The sequence below is a fragment of the Daphnia pulex genome, chromosome 6, assembly GCF_021134715.1.
Source record: "Daphnia pulex isolate KAP4 chromosome 6, ASM2113471v1".
Classification (NCBI taxonomy): Eukaryota; Metazoa; Arthropoda; class Branchiopoda; order Diplostraca; family Daphniidae; genus Daphnia; species Daphnia pulex.
In genome coordinates this window covers 821,242-842,576 of record NC_060022.1, presented here as the reverse complement: position 1 = coordinate 842,576, position 21,335 = coordinate 821,242, and the positions used below count along the sequence as shown (strand labels likewise).

The following is a 21,335-nucleotide window of genomic DNA, read 5'->3' as shown; positions in this document are numbered from 1 at the left end:
AACTGGAATCCGGCTCGAATGAAATTGAATACTGTATTACTGTATATACCATTTCTTATAGCTCGCCTGCTGATGATGGCCTTGAAGTTATATAAGCTCGACAATCCAGAAGTTTGACTTTTTTCTTAGGATCCACAGCAGAGATTGATGAATGGATATATATTTCATTTGGAATTTTGTTTTGTTTTTCAATCTAGGCTGCTATGTTGTTTTGTGACGATGTTTTGCTAAGATAAAAGTCTTCGATTTCACGTTCACTTCGACGACGGACAGGAATGGTCGTAAAAATATTCAACTTGGACTGAATCCGACTGAAACGCCAAATTATATTACCGAATTGAAAAGGAATCGGGTTTTCCACGACCAATTCAATCGAAATCGAAATAAAAGACAAGCACGCACGCTTCATAAGGAGATCTCAAATCTAATATTTTACTTGAATTATTGATATTGTGAGAATGTTGGCAGCATTATTAAAACCCGCGAATCCTACAGTAATTCCAACATTTAAAATGAGGGCAATCGATATTGCATCGCCTCTCATGTCGAGAGATTGTGCTGGCGTTTATACTGTTGGAAATATGATCTGAGTTGTTTGGCAAGTTGTTGGCTCTCTACAGATGCATCCTAATAAGAGCAGCTGGGAGTATAAACCGCTTGTCTCGTCACATATTATCAGCAAGATAGACATAGACAGAGAGAGAAAAAATACGTTTTATTACCATCGTCTCAGAGTTTTCTAAAAAGATAAAAGGACAACGATGAGAAGTGCTGATGAAGGTTAAATAAAATCAACATTTATTACGACCCCAACTGGTTATATACTGTATATCTTATGGAATAGGTTTGCAATACGCAGGGCACTTCATTGTGTAATGTTACATAAGAACGCCTAGAAACCAACGATACAAATAAAAGTAGCCTATAGAACGTCGATTCCATCAAAGGCTTGTCCTCTGGCATTCCTTGGAAACACGTAATGAATTGCCGATTGCCCTCAGCCATCACGCTTCCACTCTAGAATTTCAATTTCGGATGTTGTAGAATGTGGATTCAAAATGTATATTACCGAAATTCTGATTCGAAAAAAATGGACTCGATAGCCTTGCATTAGTAGCAAATGAGCATTAATTTAATGGACCTCCTCATTCCTTTGAAACCGGCTGGGTACCCCTACCATTCATGGAAGTAACCAACGGGAAAAACAAGAAATCGACACATTTTCTCGTCGTATGCCAGGGGAAAGACAAGCACACACAATTGTACAATTCTTTGACTTCTTTCGTATCTCATGGAATCAGAAAGTCGTGAGTGATGGCTCCAGCACATCAATGTCTGTATACCATTTGTAAATGGTCAATGTTTCAGTAATTGTGAAAATTGTATAAATGAAACAAGATTTTTAAACCCAAAAGAAAACAAAAAAGAAAGAAAAGTTAAAAAGAATTAAAAAAAAAAAAACCATTTTGTTTCTCGATTTCCTTAATCGAATAATTAATTGCTACATGCTGTACTATTCGATGCACACCACCATACTTAGATTTATGCTGATTTAAAGAAAAATGGTATCTGTCGCCAACTCGTTGTTGAGGTTGTTACTCGTTCTCTTCGTTCTTGTTGTTGAGGTTCTGAACGACACTCGTTAGTAGTATCGTGCACCATCATCGACTTGCAAAATATTTGAAAATTTGCATCTATTTGTGTCTGGTGCTAACGGCCTCCTCCATTTCCTGATTTATCTCAATGCCAATTGACAGGTATATAACATTTGAGGGGAGAACTTTGCCCGCCAGAGGTGAGTACGCTGTGGCCTTCGTCCGTTTTGAGCCCTACAGGACTATTATTCCTATAAAAAAACGGTAGACGGCAGCGTGATCAATCTCCACCTCTTTCACGTTGGAGGTTGCCTTGATATAATTGATGTTACGTGCACAGATCTGCTTTAGGATTTAATCTTTCTCTCACAGCACGCACCGCACGATTTTTTCTTATACAACGTAGCTACGTACGGATGAATAAGTGTTGTAATGTCACTTTTTTATGTCCCGATGATTCGCACAATTTTTTATTTTTGTTGCGTGTTTTTTTTCCTTCAGATTTCGCGGCTGGTGGAATATAAGCAATCTTATTGCGATTTTACTCGATTTTACTTGACCACAAGTCCAGAAGCAATACTGCCTTGGCTGCTGAATAGTAATACATGAATATGTGATTTCCCCTAAGGTATAAGTAATAGGTAACTGTAACTCACTTGAATTTGAATTTACGATTTCGTGATGCCCATAGCAATAAGGAAAAATTAGTACTCCGATTCTGGACAATGTAACATAGACAACAAGTCAACAACGTTTGAATAATATTTCAAGTGGAAACCACCAGACGGCAATTGTGTCTTAAAGATTTCGCAGCATTTCTTAAATTGTTGACCTCGAGCCTTTATGTTGCTGTCCGCCCAAAGTGAATATCACGCCAATGGCTATGGGCACTGTATAGAGTCCCCTATTTTTATGGCATGTCTTACTCTTACTCTTCTCGGAGTATATAGCCATTTCGAGTAGTTGACTCCTATATTCAGAGTTGAAACAGTCATTGACTTTATTGCCTTTACAATCGACATATTTACAGAGAGGAGAAGAGTTTCAAGAGCACCTTGACGGTGTCCACTCCCCAGGTAATTTATTGCTCGCAAAACTAGTTGTTACATAAGCCCCCTTATTATGCATTATTTACGCAAATGACGCCCAACTGCGACAGTTGGAAAGAACTCGTTATTTTATTTGACAGAAAGTCGAATAAATGTGACACAAGAAGCCGACAATCAGCAGCAGGGGAATTTGACAGGATTTGGCCAACATCTATCATTGGTTTCCCTCTTCTCCAAGAAATTCCTTTATTTCTAAATTATTTTTCAAAGTTCTTAACTAATTGAATATCTTTGAGAATGCCAATTTTTTTTTTCTGAATTAAAACATTTCAATTTTCAGGTGTACGGCGTACCTGAGGGGCTGAAGGTAACGCATTTTTAACCGCGATTAGTGCGAAGGTCGCTTTTGGCTAAAGGGGCAATTCGCTTTTCTCGTTTCGCAGATTTCTTTCTTGGAATGATGATTGCGAACCCGTCGAAAGATCCATCGCTAGGAAATTTTGCACAGTTTTCGATTTAATTTGGAGTGAAATAAATAAATAATAGTGGCCCATTAGATCGTAAAGAAACATGGGAAACTTTATTTTTTTTACTTACAGACACTTTTGTCTGCCGGACCCAGGATGAGCGATATCAGCCTTGCTGATGGTGTCATAGACGGCCCGTCCGCCCGGCTTTGCTCCCCCTTTCAACTGTTGAGTGCAAGAGTACTAAAAGATGTTGTTGCGCGTCATGCTAAGAATTTGTTGCTTCGTGACCTTCATTCTATAAAAGAAGGACAATTGTCCTTTTCGTCCTTACGAAAGTTCCGGTATATACGCCAACACTTGTGCGTTGTACGGCCGATGCGTATGGGAACGTAGCCTAATACCCAAACAAACATACATAAAAGCGTCTGGGTTTTTTTTTCTGTAGGTCGCTTCTTTTGCATTTTGTCGTTTGAAGAGAGCCAAAAATTAAGTCTATATAGTGCTGAATCACATTTATACTTTTTTGCAGGAAAAAACAATAGTTACTTTTTCTTATTGCTCAAGATCGGAAAAATTCTTTTGATAAAAAATGCTGTTTTTTCAAGGATAACTCGTCTTTTTAAACTTTCACTCATCAATTTTTTTAGCTTTACCAAATATTTTGATGTTTTTTGATTTATCAAATATCAGAACTCTTATTTTCAATTTTGATTGAAAGAATGATACATAATTACATATTCAGTTTTAGGCAATTCTCAATTCTGTTTTAGAAAATGTTGAACGAAAGCATTTCCTGAAGGGAAATTTTCATGCTAGAGGGGACATTATTTAAGTCAATTGCAATATGACCACATAAAAGTATGATTGCATAACATTATTATCGGCGTAACCTTAAGTCTGTTTATGCAATACCTTTATTGAATTCGTAAATTATGTACGCGAGAAAATTGATATTCATGGCGTAATCGAAATATTTGGCGACCGCACGATGGCCATATTCGGTGATGGCTGTGAGCAGCGCCGGAATTTGCAAACATTTCAATCGTTTTTATGTTCACTAGCGGATAGGGACCCGATGTTTCCCTACACTACCTGGAAGCATTCCAGATAAAAGCGGAAAAAAAACCCATTAATGTTACGTTATTATACCTATAACTTTCACTTATGTCACGGGTTTTCACGCACTTGTATTACAACTCTCCAAAGCGGCAACAGTGGATTATGCAGTTCCATCCGATGATGTATTGCATCATAAAAGGATACATAATGTCACTTGAACGACTGCATTCAGCCTCAGAAACGAGAGTGGATATGTATGGGGCCCCTGGAGCCTATTTAAAGTTCACTTTATAGGCTACAGCTACAAGTAAAATAGAGTAAAATATTTAGACGAAATAAGTATCTGTTAGTTGCAATATCAACTATATCAAGATCTTTCGACCAAAGGCTTAAACAAAATGTTATTCTTAAACATTCTTTCAGGAACACTCAATTCTCTTTCATCAGATGCAAATTGAAAACGGTCCGCGTCCGATAGGTATCAGCTGTGGCAACACCCAAATCCCACCCAACATTCTATAAAATTAGTCGCTTTTATCCTTGGGTTCATAACGATGACGTCAGTTCTTTTAAAAACATTATTTCTTCTTCAACGCTGGAAAAAATTTGAAACGAGTTTTCGTAAAGGGTTTTTCCCGAGTTTCATTTGAATAATATTGGTAAGCAAGCTTGGGTTAAGTTAGGACGGAGGCAATCATTACGTCATCAAATTCCAACAATAAAACGTTAAAATGTCAAGGTCTTTCAGCCAACTGCTGCCTAAATAATCAAAAAGAATTCTTTTTATTTTAGCTCTTATTCTAGTTTCGCTATGAATATTATACCATACTCAAATCATTGAGTGATTATATCGGAGTCGATAAAACAATAAATAACCGCGATAATCAGATTAATGATGCGATGATGCCTATAGTCGCCTATAGTGAGTCGTCAAGCTTATTAAGTTTTCCGTGCGATTTCCCAAATGTGAATTACACATGGCAGCAGTTGGAGTCAATTTTTCGTTCAGTCCCACTAAATCCGCTTTCTCTAATAATGATGGATATCCTAGTAATTCCGAGTCACTCCGGGCATTTGCTGGCATGAGACGTCGAGTTGACAGTTCCAACAACTCGGAAAGCGCTGCAACTTGCAATTAAGTGCTGTATATAGTACATATACGTATACTTTAACTACGTTATCCTGCTATCACTGGCATGTCATGTCAGCTTGGCTCACACGGTCGAGATGTTGGAAACGTAATTTCAAATCTTTATCTAAACCAAATAATGATGGCGCCTTATTCTCATTCCACGTGGGTTGAACTTGAGATTACAGTCATTTCTATGTCACTCTTTGACATGTGTCGAGTACAGAAAGCGCTATACTTCTACAGAGGTAATCTTAAAGTGATTAAGTTGGTGGTGGGGGGAATATTGCTGTAGTTTAATTTGACGAATTTCTGAATTCAACATGTAAAAACGGGTAATTTCTGAGTCAGTTGCCTGATTCCGATGGGAATGCGAGGCGTCGAACGATAATCTTGGATTTTTTTATAAAACCAAAAAAATGAAATGGAAAACTTTCGTTCTCACCTTGGGTGTACTCGAGTCCAACAGCCATCCATCTTATTGTGGGAAATTTCACTCAACTTGGTCCTACCCACCGGTTATTGTTGGACGAGCGCCGCAGACAATAGTCCTGTGGTCATTCACGTACACCAAATTTATTTTTATTTTTTGCCCAGACATTTTTAACACTGAGGCTCTACATTTAACAGCCGTTTGTAAAGTTCAAAGCCCTTTTCTCTTGTAAAAGGTCAGATTTTCTACCTGAACCCGCCAGCTTCGAAAATGTCCTGAAAAGAAACCCGGTTCTAAATCTGCTTAAATAGGTCACCTAGGCCTTTGACCTCGCTTCTTCATTTTCTAGCCATTAAGCGGAGTCTATACACAAAAGATAGGGATGCTAACTGGTTCCAGCTCTATTGTCCTCGAGGCCGATTCCAACCTGTCAAGAGATTTAAGTGACTGTTGCTGTTGCTCTTCTCGCTCATTGATCGACGGCGTGGAACATCCATTTGTCACGAATGACTGATGATTGTTCCAAATGGATAAACAATTCCCTCAACGGCGATGCGACAGTAGAGCCGAAAAACCGAATCAACCATTTCGCAAGGTGCAGTCAGGATTCCAGTCATTTTGCCTTTTGGGGTGACCAACAAATTGTATTAATAAACATTTAATTTTAACGTGTCACGAGAGGTTGCTCATCAGTTTCATCAAAACTCGACAACTTATTTAACATCACAACATGGCAGCTCTCGAAAGGAAACTGTGTAAATTTTGATCAACAAATCAATGGAGGCAAACCGAAAGTGCTGCAGGATGTCAGTAGGAAACACAATCCTCTGGGCGACGGCACGGCATAGACGTTGAGCTTTCCAAGCTTATTACACGAGACGGCGTTTACGATTTCTTCGTTTCTTTGTCGGACATCCGCTCTCATTCATCTCGTCCTCGGCGAAGAAATCCATGACGTAAAGTGTGGGCGACTTGGTGTCGTACTGTAAAACTAGCGCGATTTGAAATTCGTCCGCTTGCATGGCCAAGCATTTGACTTGGCGAAATGTCCAGTAGGGTGGAAGCGGAGCATCAAGGGTTTTGAGCAAGACGCTAGAAGGGTCATCACGAGTCTCGGGATTCATTGCTGCGTCCAATCTCCACAACTTGACAATGCCCCCACCATCACACGTCAGAATAAGTCTGTCCGCAACGATTCTAAAGACAATTTGGACGGGTCTGATTAAAACAAAAGTCACCCTCCCATGAAACTTGTTGAATCAACAAACTTGAGTGAAGAAAGGGTCTTGCAGCCGTGCTGGAAGTCTCCATCGCATGTTCCTTCGGACACATTCCAAATCCTAATCAAAGAAACACATCAGTCGTGTGAAAAACCGGTTAAATGAAAGGAAACTAACCTGACACGACTATCGTCTGATCCAGTAACAACAAATCCGCGCGAATAGTCGAAACGACAAACATCAGAATGAATGATGGGCAACACGAAAGATTGGAGGAACTCAAATGAAGCCGTATCCCGTATCTGCAACATGTATCGATTCATTCGTGGTGCACGCGGAGTTTCTTTTCTCCCGAAGAGTAAGACCACGCACCAGTCGTCAACCGCAAAGTCAGTCAGTTGGCCGACACGACTCGTGACTTCTTTATGTTTGTAAATGGTTCTCAGTTCTTTTACGTTCATCAAGGTGACTACCGTCGACTGATCTGCTATCTTTTCAATTGTAAGTAATCATTTATTATTTCAAAGTTCAAATTTCATACAAATTGCAAAAGAAAACGTTAGGAGCTCTTTACCTTTCTCCCGCAAAGAAGGAGTAGGTCGCCTTTTAAGCGAATGCAGTTTTTGGAATCAAAGTTGTAAACATGATCGGTAGCTGCCGTGTCTTCAATTTTCCTCCATGCAACACATTTTAACTGTTTGGAAATGTTTGATTTAATTGGACAGGTATTAAGTATGAGTATAGAATAGTAGTTCGCTGATTACCAGTGTAGACTCCGCTTCATGCTCTTTTACTTCGAATATGAATACTATTGTACGGGTTCCTACTACCCCGACTGCAGCAAAGAGTTCGTCGTTAAACTGAACTGATTCAATGATTGGATGTCGTTCAGCGTCATCAATTGGGATTCTTCTGTCAGGCAACAATTTGGCAACCTATTCCGGGCAATTGAAGTCATTTTCATTAGCTAAAACAATAAAATAAATGATGGAGTCAAAGAATGTGTTGTTACATGCTCTTCTTCTGGCGCCCATCGGTTTCTGGTGCTGATTCGTCCGTTCGGCGAAACTCTTATTATCCAACGTTGGTTCATGGACAAATGAATAGGCTTATTTGCTCTTGCTTTGGTAGGAGTTGTGTTGAAAGAGTAATTCGTGCCAGTGTTTATTCCATTTATCCAGTTTGATTTAAGTTTCTACCAAACATGTTTTGTAGGTCCAAATATTAACTTGAGGGGAAAAAATAAACTTGTTTAGAAAATCACCTTGATTGAATCCCCTATTTGACAGCAAACTTCCTTTTGATATTCAAAGCTATCTTTAAAAGGCAATAGAAATATAGCAGAGTTTCTTAATCTTAGAACTTGTTCCATTTTCCCCCAATCTGGTATCTGCTGTACCTATATATGGAGATTGGCATACAGACATGAACAGAAATTTATTGAAATATATATTAAATTCACAATAGAGACAGATTTGAATTAGTATTTGTAAAGTTATAACAGTGATACATACATTCCTTTGAAGAAGTTTCTCCCAGAGCTTTTCATCGGCAATAATCTTCTTCCAGCTTAGACAAACATCATCAGCATGTCTGAGACATTCATAATCCAAGTATCCAAGTATTTTCTTCATAATATTCTGTTTATCTAATGAAGAAAAAAATTGTTTTAAATAAAGAAACATGAGTAGAGGATTAATTGCGATACCAAAAGGCCAAGGAATGGTATCATCTACCACATCCATGATTGCGTCACATCCGAATCAAAGGTGTATAAAAAGTAGTTTTATTTTTTTTAATAATCAAACTGATTCGTATAAATTAAAGTGTTTGTAATTGGGACGTGGTTTTTTAGAGGACAGAATTGGAAATTTTGTCGTTTTTGAATTTGACTGTAGCACATGTTCGGATAACAAACTAAACTCCATCGACATCTAGCGGCAATTTTTCTTAGTTACAAAAACAAAAATATCCATTTTTACGTAAGAAAGATAATTAAGTAATAATACAAATGATTCATGATAGAAATTATCATGAATACAAAGGTAGTAAATATTTACTCTGAATTTTTTTATTTTTGATATTTTTTAAATTTTATTTTTACATTTTTGTTGATTGGTTCAAGAATTGAAACACAGATGGTTTGACGATTGTGAAAAATCAAATGAACGATACTAGATGGCAGGTTTCTGTGTTGGCAACGAGTTAACGATTACATTGCTGGGACGTTCACTCACTATCACTAGTTTACGTATGTCTGGTTTCCCGAGCGATGTGCCATGAACGGTTTTCATTAGTTGTGAATTCTCCTCTCGAATCGAACGTGTTTGGTATATTTCCTTGTGATATATGAATCAGTTGTTTGGCTCCACCACTCCTACACCGACATGGGGAAAACCCACGTCAGATTTTCCTTAATTGAATGTTTTACTAACATCTTTTGCATAGTGTCACTTATCAATAGCGGTGTTCAAAGCGATATAACATATCCCAGTCGTCCAGATTCATCTGTTAAGAAAGTAAAGAATGATGTAATAACTGTTCCATTGGCTGCCAACATCTGGAAACCTTATACGCAAGGTATGTGAAGATTTGCAATGACTATCAACTCAGTTAACTGTCTTGCACAACTGTACGCTAATCAGATTTAAGAACAAAATCCTTATTTGAAACGTAGAGAGTGAATGTATATAGACCAAGTTATAGCAGCTGTTGAGATTGTGCTAGCTGTAAATAGTCTCTGTTTCTTATGGAATGACTCTGCCACCTTGAAAAGATTCAACCAATAGAAGGAGGCCAAGGATGTTTCTCTCTCTCTCTCTCTTTGTGTGGTGTGTCTGTGATGATGATGGAGGAGTCTGCTCCATCTGAGCTAACACTAAATGCGTCATCGGTATACTCTAGAGCACGTGATATCCACTCGTTTAATCAAACAGGTAATAGTCAAGCAACACCATGTTTCGACGAGTATTCCTGTTTGGCCGCAAGGTTATCCGATGCAGAGCGTCTCAATTTGGAAGCTATCCGCACTTTGCACGGAAAGCTAGATGACGACGCAAACGGCAACATTGACCTTTCAGAGTCTGACGAGGTACGTACCACTTCTTTGAGTTATTAAGCATTCATAGGCGGCAGATATCAATTTAGTAAAAATGGGAAATCCTCTGGTTGCCACCTAGCGCTTATCAGCCGGACGTCAAATCTCATTTTCGAAACTGAGTTGAAAGCTTTTCATTATTGAGTGCAGTTTGTTGACAAAAGTCAAAAAAGGCCATTTAGATTTAGAAAAGCAATTTCAACTAGTTGTGGTAATAGGGAAACAAAAAAAACCTGAAGCAACTTATCCCGGCTATCTGGCGGTTTTGGCGGGATAGCCAGAAAGAGAGCGAGACAAAACAAGCACCGAGTCATACGATCAGACCTCGTTATTCTTATTTGGGATTATGCGACATGCATTGCGTAATTTCTTTGTTCTCTCCATCAAGCAACTAGTGAAAAAGATGCAAATTCGAAATGAATGGACCACCATCAAAGAGATGAAGACCAACGAATTTATTATTATCGAGATGTAACCGAATCAGTAGGCTTGATGCAGACCGTTAATTGCTCGGAATTCAACGTGGGGAGTAAAAACAAACACGGTTGCTTCCCGCGCAGGTTTTCGTACTGGCGGCTTGCCCAAAAAACGTGGTTCCGGGGCGCGTGAGAAGATTTTAAAATTTGTTACTTTATTTTTAGTCCTAGCTGGGCGCTAGCTCAGTTCGCGTCGTCTTATTGATCAGTCTGTCCACGGTTGGATTTTTCAATCACAGCCACGATACGACTCGTGCCAAACAAAAACATGGACGTTGGGTAGCATTTCCAATGTGTCAGAGAATGAATTTCTTATCCGTGTGCGCTCTAGCTGGATTAATCTTCACTCTTGTTTTGTTCGGCGATGTACAGTTCCTACGAGAAGAGTTGCACTATGAAGGCGGACACGAACGGCGACAAAAAGCTTTCCACCGTGACGACGATATGCACATCTCGGTCCGAGAGTTGTGGGACATTTGGACCCGCTCTGAGGTGCATAACTGGACCATCGAGCAAACAACCGAATGGCTGAGCCATTTCGTACAGCTGCCACAATACGTCTCGCAGTTCCAACAACACAACATTGACGGCACCAAACTGCCAAGGTAATTAACTGGCTAGCACCCTTACACCCATTTATGGTCATGTTACCGGTCTTTTGAGAGTTACTTCACTTTCTTCCCTTTTTCTAGGCTTGCCGTGAACAATGTCCTCTACATTTCGGGCGTACTTGGCATCAAGGATCCCATCCATCGACAAAAGATCGCTGTCAAAGCTATGGATGTGGTATTGTTCGGCACTCCCAAGGACAGCAGCAACTATGTTAAAGATGTGACGCTCATCACATTGTTGGTCCTTGCTTTGGCCGGTGCCCTGTACACGTACAAAAGCAACCGGCATTCTAAACAGCACCTTAACAAATTGATGGAGCATATGGAAATCCTGTCCTCAGCAGAAAAGGAACTCCAAGAACTCCAGGTTGGTTATAATATGGTTTTAGTATCGGGTATGTTTTGACTTAATATGTTTCGTTTCCTTTTTCCTTAGGTCAAGTTACAGCACGCCCGTCAGGAGCAAGACATAACTCTCTCCGAGAAACAGCAGTTAGAGCGGAAGTTGGAGGAGGAGGTACGAGGTAGCAACGCCAGTTTATATCAACCCGACCCACTGGCGGAACTTGAACTCAGACGTCTCAGGGAAGAGGTTGATATTTTACGCGGAGAGTTGCAACGAGCTGAAGGTGAGCTGGAAGACAGGCTGTGCTGGACTCCTCCCGTGGATCTCCAGCACTGGTTGCAGTTGACATACGAACTGGAACAGCGTGTTTATAACAAGAAACGGCTGCAGGCAGAAAAACAACTCGAACAAGCTAAAGATGCCGTAAATTTGATTGTTACTTCCTTTCATTCCTTTGAAATTCTTTATTCAAATAGTCCTTTTTCTTTTAGTGTGAGAAATTGAACAGAAAACGGTCAAGCTTCGTGGCTTCCTTTGTATCTACTCACGGCCGTGCCATCGACGATGTCGATAAAAGCATATTGGAAGCTAGGTAAATCACTATTTTTGTTGACTGCAACCCCAGCGCTGCTTACCCGTTGGTTTTTGTTTTTATTCACAAGGTCGTCCCTGATGGAAGTCAAACAAGACTTGCAGGAACGCACCACCCGTTGGAGGCAGATCGAATCGCTGTGTGGCTTTTCTATTTCCACCAATCCAGGGCTGAGCTACCTTGAAACTTTATTGCGCAGCGGATTAAATTCTTCGCGTTTCGTCGTTTTCAATCCCTGTAATGAAAAATTGTTGAAGGAGGGTTCTGAATAAAGCATGGCATAACTTACTTTTTACATCAGCTCGTCACGGCGGAACTTTTGAGGAGGATATCGACGAAACGGGCAGTATGGTCAGCTCTTGCGCAGGTACAATCGTTCGTTCGCCATCGGTGGTGTACTGGCGGTTTAGTCAGCTTTTTCGGTCCCTTTTAACAGCTCATGATGTCGCTTTTTTTCTCTTTTTCTACCCGCAAATGTCCTCTCTTTACGACTTCCATTATTCTGGCTTGGTTTCTCGTTGAATCCTCTTTTCTCTCTATATCGCTCGCTCTCTCTCTCTCTCTGTTCTCGCTCTGTTCTTCTTCGGTGACTGGGTCATTTGTTTTCGGTTTTCCCATCGAACGCAATGCAGCCCTGAAGCAATTAGTATCGACATCAACTGTTGTCTTCCTCTCTTCAGCTGCCGGACCACCCACCGCCACTGCTGCTGCCCTTCTACCCTTCTCGGACGGGCGAAATAACGCTACTGGTAACCGCCCTGGCCAGCATTTCCACAATAGAAAATATCCTCTACTCAAGCGCGATAGCAGCGTATCGCTAGAATCAGCATCCGCCCTCATAAACAGTTACGGTAGTGTCTAGTCGCGAACGACCAGATTTTTGTTTTTGTTTAAATATTTGTCGTTTTCTTTTCCGTTTTACGAACTGCTTTGGGGGCTTTTTCTGTTTGTAACTATGGCGCTTGGAACTTATGAGAAATTGTAGTTGTAGAAATTGTTGCTTATAATAATTCGTCTTTTTAGCAGGCAACGGACTGTCGTCCCATTCGGTCTCGCTCTCAGAGTTACCCAAGACACCGACAGTGTCTGTGCCAGCTGTTAGCGGAGACGTAGTCATCCGTCAGCGTTTGAAGCATCGAGAGGACAGCAAAGATTCAGCTTTCGACGGATCGATCGTTTCCGTTGGAACAAACGCCGAGGATGATGTCACCGTCATTCCATCCCGCGCTGTGGCTTTATCGAACGTTACTCAATCAAAGCCCATTAGTCTTCCTAAAATTGAGTCTTCCCCTGGGGCAGTTCCAAAAACGTTACCAATATTGGAAAAGTATTCATTTTCTAATTGCGAAACGATTTGTCATTCTTTTTTTTCACCCGATATCCAGGCCAGCGGTTGTGACTCCGAGTCAAAATGTGGAAAACGTTGGAAAGAGCCCCTTATTACCCACCAAATTGAATACTCGAACTAGCTTTCCTACTAAAGCGTTCTCGCAAGACATCCACGATCCAACACCAGTTTTTAAGGTAGTAATTTTTAATCCATGAAACGCACATTTTGTACTTGAGCAAATTCAATTTTTGTTGAGGAAGACTTCGCATTCTGAGTCGGCACTAGATGTAACCTACCAGAATGCTATGGCACAGCAGGTGGAAGCCGAGAGCGGACAAGAGGAAAACGTCTCGACTGATTCAAGCCTTCCATCCAACGACGAAGAGAGCCGCAAGCTCAAGAAAAAGCAACGATTCCAATTTCCCAGTTTCGTCAAGCGCAACAAGAATAAGACCTGATGGTCGCTCATCAATTAGGAGAATCGAAATTATTTTTTACTTCCTCCTCTTTACGCTGTAATTTATTTATTCAGTGAACCAAGTAGCAAATGAGCCAATGGAAGAAGCAACAATTGATGTGTGACGAGCTTCGTCAACGTGAGTTGAGGAGAGCGATGGTTCTGCAAGTGAGGAGGAGGAGATCTAACGAGATCTGTAAGATCACCGCTTCCTTCTGTTTTCAAACTTCGTGCGCACATTTTTAACCACCCGTTTTTCATCGTGTTTTATTTTCCAATTAGGCGTTCGCCTTGTCGCTGTTTAATAAAAAAAAAAAAATAATAAGATAATAAAATTTGTTCAAGATATTGATAAAAATATTTTGTTAATGATGCGACCTCCCATTTTTTCGTCTCTCTGGCTTCCACAGAAAAAGTAAAGTAAAACCGGTTGTTGTTTTGATTATTTGTACGGCTGTGTATTGTGGTAAATATATATGAATCTATTTCTTTCCTTGGTTGAAATATTTTGGCAGTCATTTGTCCAAGGCAGACAGTAACAGCAAACTTCAGGGATAATAATCTCAGAATGGGTTAATGAAAGTGTGCCACAACATGCAGGTAGGAGACAGGTGTATCAGGTTACCACTGTAAGAAAGAGATTGAAGCTTAAAGCCCCATAAGTTTGGTCATATGGGTGTGGTGAGACAACAAGCAACTGTTATCAAATAAGCAAATGTAAAAAAAAAAATTACATTTATCTAAAAATTCATAGTATTTTAAATTAACATGAGGAGTCACCCTATATGAAAGATCATGCATCTAGTCAACAATATGATTCAGTTACATGTCTGTTGGAAGAATGTCGGGTATCAAATACTGACACAAATCCTCTTCTGAATTAACAAAGGTGACTTTGCTTGATGTATTCTCATCCAACCAACCACGAATAATGGCCCAGCAACCAGAAAATACGGTGGGTGCATTGTAGATGAGACACACTCCCAATCTTTCAGGATAGTGTCTACTCAACAGCCAAATAATGTTCTTAATTAGAGGGTAGTCCATACAGGTCAATGAAAAGTTTTTGAGATCAAAGACAATGCAGAAATTGTCAATTACATCTTCAAATGACTTCTTGGAAGCTTCTTCCTAAATAATAATTTCAATTAGATTTGTAAAAGTGCAGCAGTAATTGTTGTGGGTAATTTGCTTCTTACTAGACAAAAGACAATAAATTGAGTCAGCTCATCAATTTCCCTATCATTTACACTATGGTTCTTTGCAGGAATGTAAATGACTGATCGACCTTGCATATCCCTGTGACGAAGTACCCTGGCTTTTTTCAGAGCCAAGTTATTTTTGATAGTTGGATGGTCCTCTGTAAGTGCTGCAACATTGTACTCTTTTTTCCACTTGTTGGTTTTCAGGATAGCCTTAAAAAACAACAAATAGTTAATCAGCCGTTTTTTTACAATGATGATTTACTATACCTGAAAAGCTGCATCAACAGTCTTGAATGCTTTCAAATATCGTGTAAGTGAATGGTCATTATGGTACTTAAAAATAAAAAACTCAGGTTTATTTGCTATCAAATTAGGATATTTGAGTAAAAAAATACTATACCTGATCAGGATCAGCGTCAGATATCAACTTTAATCGATTTTTTAGTTCCTTAAAGTTTTGCTCAAAATTAGCTTGAGAACTCATTTCTCAGACGATGGCTGCCTTCAAAAAGTTTTCCGTTATCACACTTGAAAGCACTTACGAGTTACGAATAGAAAGTGAAAGTATAGCAGATATATAATTGAACAAACCGCTGCTGAATCTAACAAGAGAGAGAGAGTTGTTTTCTCAATGTTCGTTTACCTTTAGTAGCTTACTGCTAAAAGCAACAGCAGTCAGCATTCTGTCATTCTCAGGTGATATCGCACCATTGCCAATTACTAAGTAGGAGTAAGCACCGGTAAGCACCCACTTTTTATTAATGCATTATTGATTAAAATATTCAATCAAAGGGAAGAGAAATAAATGAAATAAAAGTTTCTCATTTTGTAAATATCGGCTTCACAAGACAGATCAAAATGAATAAATATAATCAATGCTAAAATAAGCGCAATATTAATCATAACTAAATTTTACTTGATGCATACGAAAGATATATTTCAATTTCTCTTTCACATTCTCCAAAATCACGCAACCGTAATAAAACCACGAAGTTTTCCTTTTTTTCCCTAATGAGTAATGTTTCAGAATTTCTCTTTGATGATTTTGAAGAAGGCCATGGCCCGGGCCATCCGGCCATGTATTGTATAATTTTCCATTGACGCGTGAGGATACGGAATCTGCCTCAAGATGCATCTGCATCGCAAGTGCAGGCCGTTAGATTCGAGGAAAAAATTTATTCATTGAAGATTATTATGTATGCATGCATTAGGCTACACTGAACACAAGCGTGTCCGTTAAATCGTTAAACCGTTTAGTAAAATAAAACTTTTACTCAAATTGACCACCCTAGATGGCGAAATCGTCGAGATATGGGTCATCTGGCGGCAGTCATGGAAAATTGTTGTCGGATTTGGACTAAAGGGCATAGGGCTAGCGCTAGCCCTTTAGCCCCTACCTTCTTCTTGGTTTGCTGTCACCTGTCAGTTGAAGCGTGAAGTGAAAGACAGGAGAAACAACGACGTACTAAGAGTTTGATATCATGCTGAAGCCGGCTGGAACTAAACCGCTTGGCGGCGCTGAGTGGTGGTAGGGCAGTTTTACTTTTTGTGTTTACAACATTAGTAGAAGTTAGCTACTGTAGCAAAGTTTTATTGAATTTTCAACATAGCTTAAGTTAATTTGTTTTATGAAGAAGTGAATTTATGTTCTCGAAATGACTATTTGAATCTTTTTTTCCCTTCCCAGTTCCCACTGCTTTGCAAAACTGCCCTACCACCGCACAGCGCCGCCAAGCGGTTTAGTTCCAGCCAGGCTTCAGCATGATATCAGATTTTGGTCTGTTAGCCTATTCCGTTGTTTCTCCTGTCATTCTTCTTCATGGTTGAAGGCTGATGGACTGATGGTGCATTAAACATTAGACCATTGACGGTAAGCCTGCCAAGTGCAAACTTAAAATAGCGTCGTAGTTTTATCCATTGAAAAGCTTTATTGTTGTGAGCATTTATCAATTATGGCCGTTTCAATTTTCTGTTGTCCTTTTTTTATCGATTGCTCAATCGTAGGATCTGCGATATCCATGAGACATGAGTGTCCCGTCCCCCAACAACGTGTTTGAAAAAAAAAAGCATTCAATGGTTCTAAATGTTTGAAACAGCCCAGGACTCCCCTGAAGAGGAGATGGTTCAATAACTCAATAACGTATCAATGTTAGTACTAGTATATACAATATACTACTTCTAAAACTCCAGTTAAGAGGAAACGTTTGCATCTCTTTCCAAATTCATAGCTAATGAAATTTTATTGACTTTAACAGATGGCAACAAAAAGATGAAGAATTTAGCCTTAAATGTTGGTGTGGAGTTGGAGCTAATTTGCTGCCAGCCCCTGTTGTGATGTGTTCAATGTCAAGTAATGCATATAAATAGCCGGACCCTGACAAATTATTACTCGCACTTGAGGTAATTTTGCAATTGACTATTGTGATGAGTATTTGATTAATTGAATTTGTTTTTCATAGATTTCTTAGAACAGGCTGGCGAGTTCTGAGCTTCTTTGTGTCAGTCCAATGCAATATGTGCAGATGGGTTTGTTGCAGCCCAGCTGGTGATAATAGGTGTTCTTCTTGCTACCTGTACCAGCTGTAATATGTTTCATATCATACAAAACACTTCACAGAATGAACAACACACTTCGGAACAATGAAAGTAATTATGTTGATCAACTCTCTAACCTGAATGCTACAGATACAGTATTGTTAGTTGTTGACTAGTTCTTTGCTCATCTGTTGTAGAACTTTCAGTCTAGTTTACATAGGAATAACTTGCCAACTGTAATTCCTTTAAAAGTAATCCTGAAGGATTGTAGGTTGTCCAGTAGTCCTATATTAAAACTTATCTTCTGTAATTATGTTGTCACTTCTGTTTTCTGATAGTAATTTTTTTTTTTTTTCCAAATAGGATTAGCAGCCTGGTGAAGTCTGAGCTTCTTCGTTACTGCCCAATGTTCACATGGATATGATATAGTCGGCAGGTAAATGGTGTGCTTCCTGTACTGCTGTATGTTTAGTCCCATTAAGAAACATTTAAGAACCAGTGAAGTAATTATTTTAACAAATTTTCTAATTGTATTGCTTGTTCGTAAAGCTTGTTAACTAGATTCCTTTGTAACAGTTCTAAGAATAATTCTGAGAGAATGTGTAGTTTAGCTATATACTTGTCATTTTTGTGAGCATCACATGAGACTTCATTCCACGATAGTAATTGATTTTTTCAAGTAGGATTTACAACTAGTTGAAGTCTTAGCTTCACCTTCTTCTTCATTCCAGTCTAATTCAGACATGGATTTTTTCAGCCAGTCTGTTGAATTTGACATGTACAATTTTCTTATTGGTATAACTATGATTATAGGCTTAACTCTTGTAAATAACATAAAGTGATATTTGTCTTTTCATTGACAGCATTTCCATTGATGTTGAAGATTAATTTATTTCATTTCGGTTATAGGTTTATCGTTTATGTTCGCGTAGTTACTGCCCGATGTGTCACGTTGTTGCAGCCTATGCTGGTGAAAAATCTTTCTTCAACAAGTTCAATTGGCCGTTCTTTGGTGTCGTGTTAAGTTGCATCATTATTTCTTAAAATTGTCATCGTGACTATGCAGTTTACCGTTTATATGTTAAGAGGCAACAAAAAAAAATATGGGATGTTTCAAGTCAAACAAATAATAAACATGTTTTTGGGGTTGGGGAAGAAAAGTGGAGGATGTTGGAGGTGGGGGAGGGATATTTCAAGTTTGGATAAAAATTCAGTTAATCTATAACCCTACAAACATATCCCAACATATCCCTACCAACTAATCTGCCAACCCCACAAACTTATATACCTTCACACCCCACAAACATACACCTACAACCCCTAAATTTATACCCTTAACCTTATAAACCAATGTTAAACCTTACCCATGTAATATCTGTAAAAAATAAAAATAAATATATTGCATGTACCAATTTTTTATTTTCTTTTTAAAATGTTCAAAAAATTCAATAAACACAGCGTCCGGTTCAAGACGTTTTACTACTGCACGAGATTAAACGCAACCCGCCACCACCGCTGCGGCAATGAGACAAAAAGCGATGGTCTGGTTTTGCGGAAATCTGCGTCAGTCAAGTTACAAATTTTTCAAACTCATCAACTTCTGTCGAATTTTGCATCTAGTCTACTGGTGCCAATAGCGATCCTATGTGTTTGGTAGTATGAAGATGGTTGTTTAAAAAACAAACAATGGTGAGTTTTTTTGGCTACTCAGAACACCCCATTGTGTGTTTTTTAAACAACCATTTTCTTAACTACCAAACACATGGAATCGCGATTTGCACTAATAGACTAGATGCAAAATTCTACACGAGTTGTTGAATTAGAAAAATTTGTAACTTAACTGACGGAGATTTGCGCAAATAATAAACCATGGCTTTTTGTTTCATTGGGTAGTGGGTTGCATTGTTTAACTCGCACATGCTGTTATAGGATATGTCTACGGCCCCCAGAGATATTTATCTGGACCGAGAAGAAGAGAGAAGTACGAGGCAAGTTTTACTGGGGAGATGTAGTCATACTAGGCTTCCGGGTTAGACTCATGACCCTCCAAAAGTTTTCATCGGATCATGCGCCTTCCAAGTCCCCGTTCGACCAGAGCCCTCCCCTCCTCCTGGTTTCACAGCGGGCGAGTGACCACCGGCGGGCGTTGGTTAGTGGTTAGTTAGGGAAACGGGGCCACAGAAAAGAAGGGAGCCCAGATATGCACTTGTAATTAAATCTAACTACACAATTTATCAGTCTTCAATTACAGCATTCTCGCGTCGGTTTTCACCAATGGATGATGTCCATGATCAGTAGCGAAGGATTACCCTGTAAGCAGAATGAACATTTATTTGGATGTCAATGATATTCAAACAAAATTTTAGAGACAGAATAAGCAATACCTCAAATAAAGATGGCCCGCTTAAGAAAGTAAAAAGGGAGATTCAAGGGTAGCAGCCAACAGGTTAGTAAACAAGGGACCTTGTTGACTTTCTTGAAAGGACATGACTTCTCATAAAGTCTGCCAATCTGCAAATTTAGAAACCTGGAGTTAAGAACCTGTGAATAAAAAAGAAAAATAAGTCACCTTGTTAATAATTTGTGTCATCAATGTGCCTGATGTCTATGATCTAAAAGAATAAACAATTATCAGTATACTCAAAAGTGTCTCTTAAACATTAGATAGATGTGAGTGGAGATCAATACTTTAAATACATTTTAAACTGCAACGGAAAAAGTTCAGTGACATGATAAGTGAACTTACACATGAAACCATTGATCAGTTATCCAATCTTCTCTCGAGAAGAAGAAATGAGAGATTGGTCTATGCTGAGGTTGGTGATCTAGCAAATCCAAAACAAACAGCAGATAATTATGACTCCTAATAAAAGACGAGAAGAATAAATGTTTCAGCAATACATGAAATGAAAAAAGCTAGTGTTGGTTATTACCTGTATCATTTCGATGGCACATTCAGTAGAATACAATTATTTTGAACAACACAGTTGACGGTAGGCTGCACGACGCGCGGCCACGACACTTTCATGTTTCCTCCTATAAGTTGATGAGAAACATTAAGGTTATCCAACATGTACACGGAATAGAACACATCACCGACAAGTTAGAGACGAAATCACTCGAATTTACCTATGAATTCATTGGTATTTGTTTATTTTCGAAGAAAAATAGCGTAACTTTTGACAGCAAACCGCCATTAGCCCATGACTGACACAATCAACACGCCATCTATTTGGCACGTCTCAAAACTCAGTATTTACAGACTGTGGTCTTAAGATAATGTCAGCTACCTGCGCCACTGCGTGTGCTGTCAGCAAGGTACCCGAAGGGTTGTTGGCAATTTTGTTTTCATAAAAAAAAATCAAAGCTCGAGTTGCACGTAGCAAGAGAATTTCATTGTTTTCCTGCAACTCTATGTGAATCAACTATGAATCATCAAACAGTCAGCGCCACATAATCTAGAAGTTCAAGTTGAACCAACACAGGCGTATCAAATCAAACTATGGAGGCACTAGAATCAGTCAAGAAACTTACATTTGATATGGTGTAGAATTGATTTCACAAACACCAAGAAAATAACGAAGAAACATGGAAGAAGCAGCCAGAACTTTCCGCCCTGTGACAAGAAAACAATGCGATGGTAACGACATCTAGCTGTAACCATTTAGTTCATTTCCCTTGTGGAAGTGTCGTCTACCTGTCGTCCACCGTGCGTGTTTTAGCATAAGTTC

At 39.2% G+C, this 21,335-nt stretch overlaps 3 protein-coding genes and 1 long non-coding RNA gene across 20 annotated transcripts; 2 read left to right on the top strand and 2 right to left on the bottom strand.

Moving 5' to 3' along the window:
- Positions 1 to 6,358: 6,358 nt before the first annotated feature.
- Positions 6,359 to 8,874, bottom strand: LOC124196268. The gene is made up of 9 exons (XM_046591202.1): positions 8,664 to 8,874; positions 8,470 to 8,603; positions 8,220 to 8,354; positions 7,968 to 8,150; positions 7,720 to 7,890; positions 7,530 to 7,649; positions 7,133 to 7,446; positions 7,004 to 7,075; positions 6,359 to 6,932 (listed from the first exon to the last, which is right to left on the bottom strand). The coding sequence occupies exons 1-9, from the start codon at positions 8,698 to 8,700 to the stop codon at positions 6,605 to 6,607; spliced, it is 1,494 nt and encodes a 497-aa protein (XP_046447158.1). The 5' UTR covers positions 8,701 to 8,874; the 3' UTR covers positions 6,359 to 6,604.
- Positions 8,875 to 9,137: 263 nt separating this feature from the next.
- LOC124196267 (stromal interaction molecule homolog) lies at positions 9,138 to 14,368 on the top strand. Of its 14 annotated transcripts, none has more exons than XM_046591195.1 (12): positions 9,138 to 9,535; positions 9,892 to 10,046; positions 10,901 to 11,133; positions 11,221 to 11,506; positions 11,576 to 11,908; positions 11,977 to 12,077; positions 12,148 to 12,314; positions 12,379 to 12,444; positions 12,758 to 12,922; positions 13,104 to 13,404; positions 13,463 to 13,601; positions 13,668 to 14,368. In XM_046591195.1, exons 1-12 carry the CDS (start codon positions 9,343 to 9,345, stop codon positions 13,863 to 13,865), a joined length of 2,337 nt encoding a protein of 778 aa, XP_046447151.1. In that variant the 5' UTR covers positions 9,138 to 9,342; the 3' UTR covers positions 13,866 to 14,368. The 14 variants fall into 14 exon arrangements, with proteins under 14 accessions (XP_046447151.1, XP_046447154.1, XP_046447146.1 ...); XM_046591198.1 differs by having other exon boundaries at positions 9,144 to 9,535; positions 12,758 to 12,826; positions 13,101 to 13,404; XM_046591190.1 differs by having other exon boundaries at positions 9,153 to 9,535; positions 12,710 to 12,922.
- LOC124196270 (CRAL-TRIO domain-containing protein C3H8.02-like) lies at positions 14,307 to 15,768 on the bottom strand. Its single transcript, XM_046591203.1, has 4 exons — positions 15,470 to 15,768; positions 15,337 to 15,402; positions 15,064 to 15,279; positions 14,307 to 14,995 (listed from the first exon to the last, which is right to left on the bottom strand). Exons 1-4 carry the CDS (start codon positions 15,551 to 15,553, stop codon positions 14,687 to 14,689), a joined length of 675 nt encoding a protein of 224 aa, XP_046447159.1. The 5' UTR covers positions 15,554 to 15,768; the 3' UTR covers positions 14,307 to 14,686.
- A 1,113-nt stretch (positions 15,769 to 16,881) lies between these two features.
- On the top strand, positions 16,882 to 19,010 carry LOC124196266. Of its 4 annotated transcripts, XR_006875632.1 has the most exons (6): positions 16,882 to 16,939; positions 17,074 to 17,217; positions 17,325 to 17,469; positions 17,529 to 17,715; positions 17,968 to 18,040; positions 18,514 to 19,010. It is a non-coding gene; the product is annotated as an uncharacterized LOC124196266 (long non-coding RNA). The 4 variants fall into 4 exon arrangements; XR_006875634.1 differs by having other exon boundaries at positions 16,916 to 17,258; positions 17,339 to 17,469; positions 17,968 to 18,399; positions 18,514 to 18,557; XR_006875633.1 differs by having other exon boundaries at positions 16,916 to 17,258; positions 17,968 to 18,399; positions 18,514 to 18,557.
- Positions 19,011 to 21,335: the final 2,325 nt, after the last annotated feature.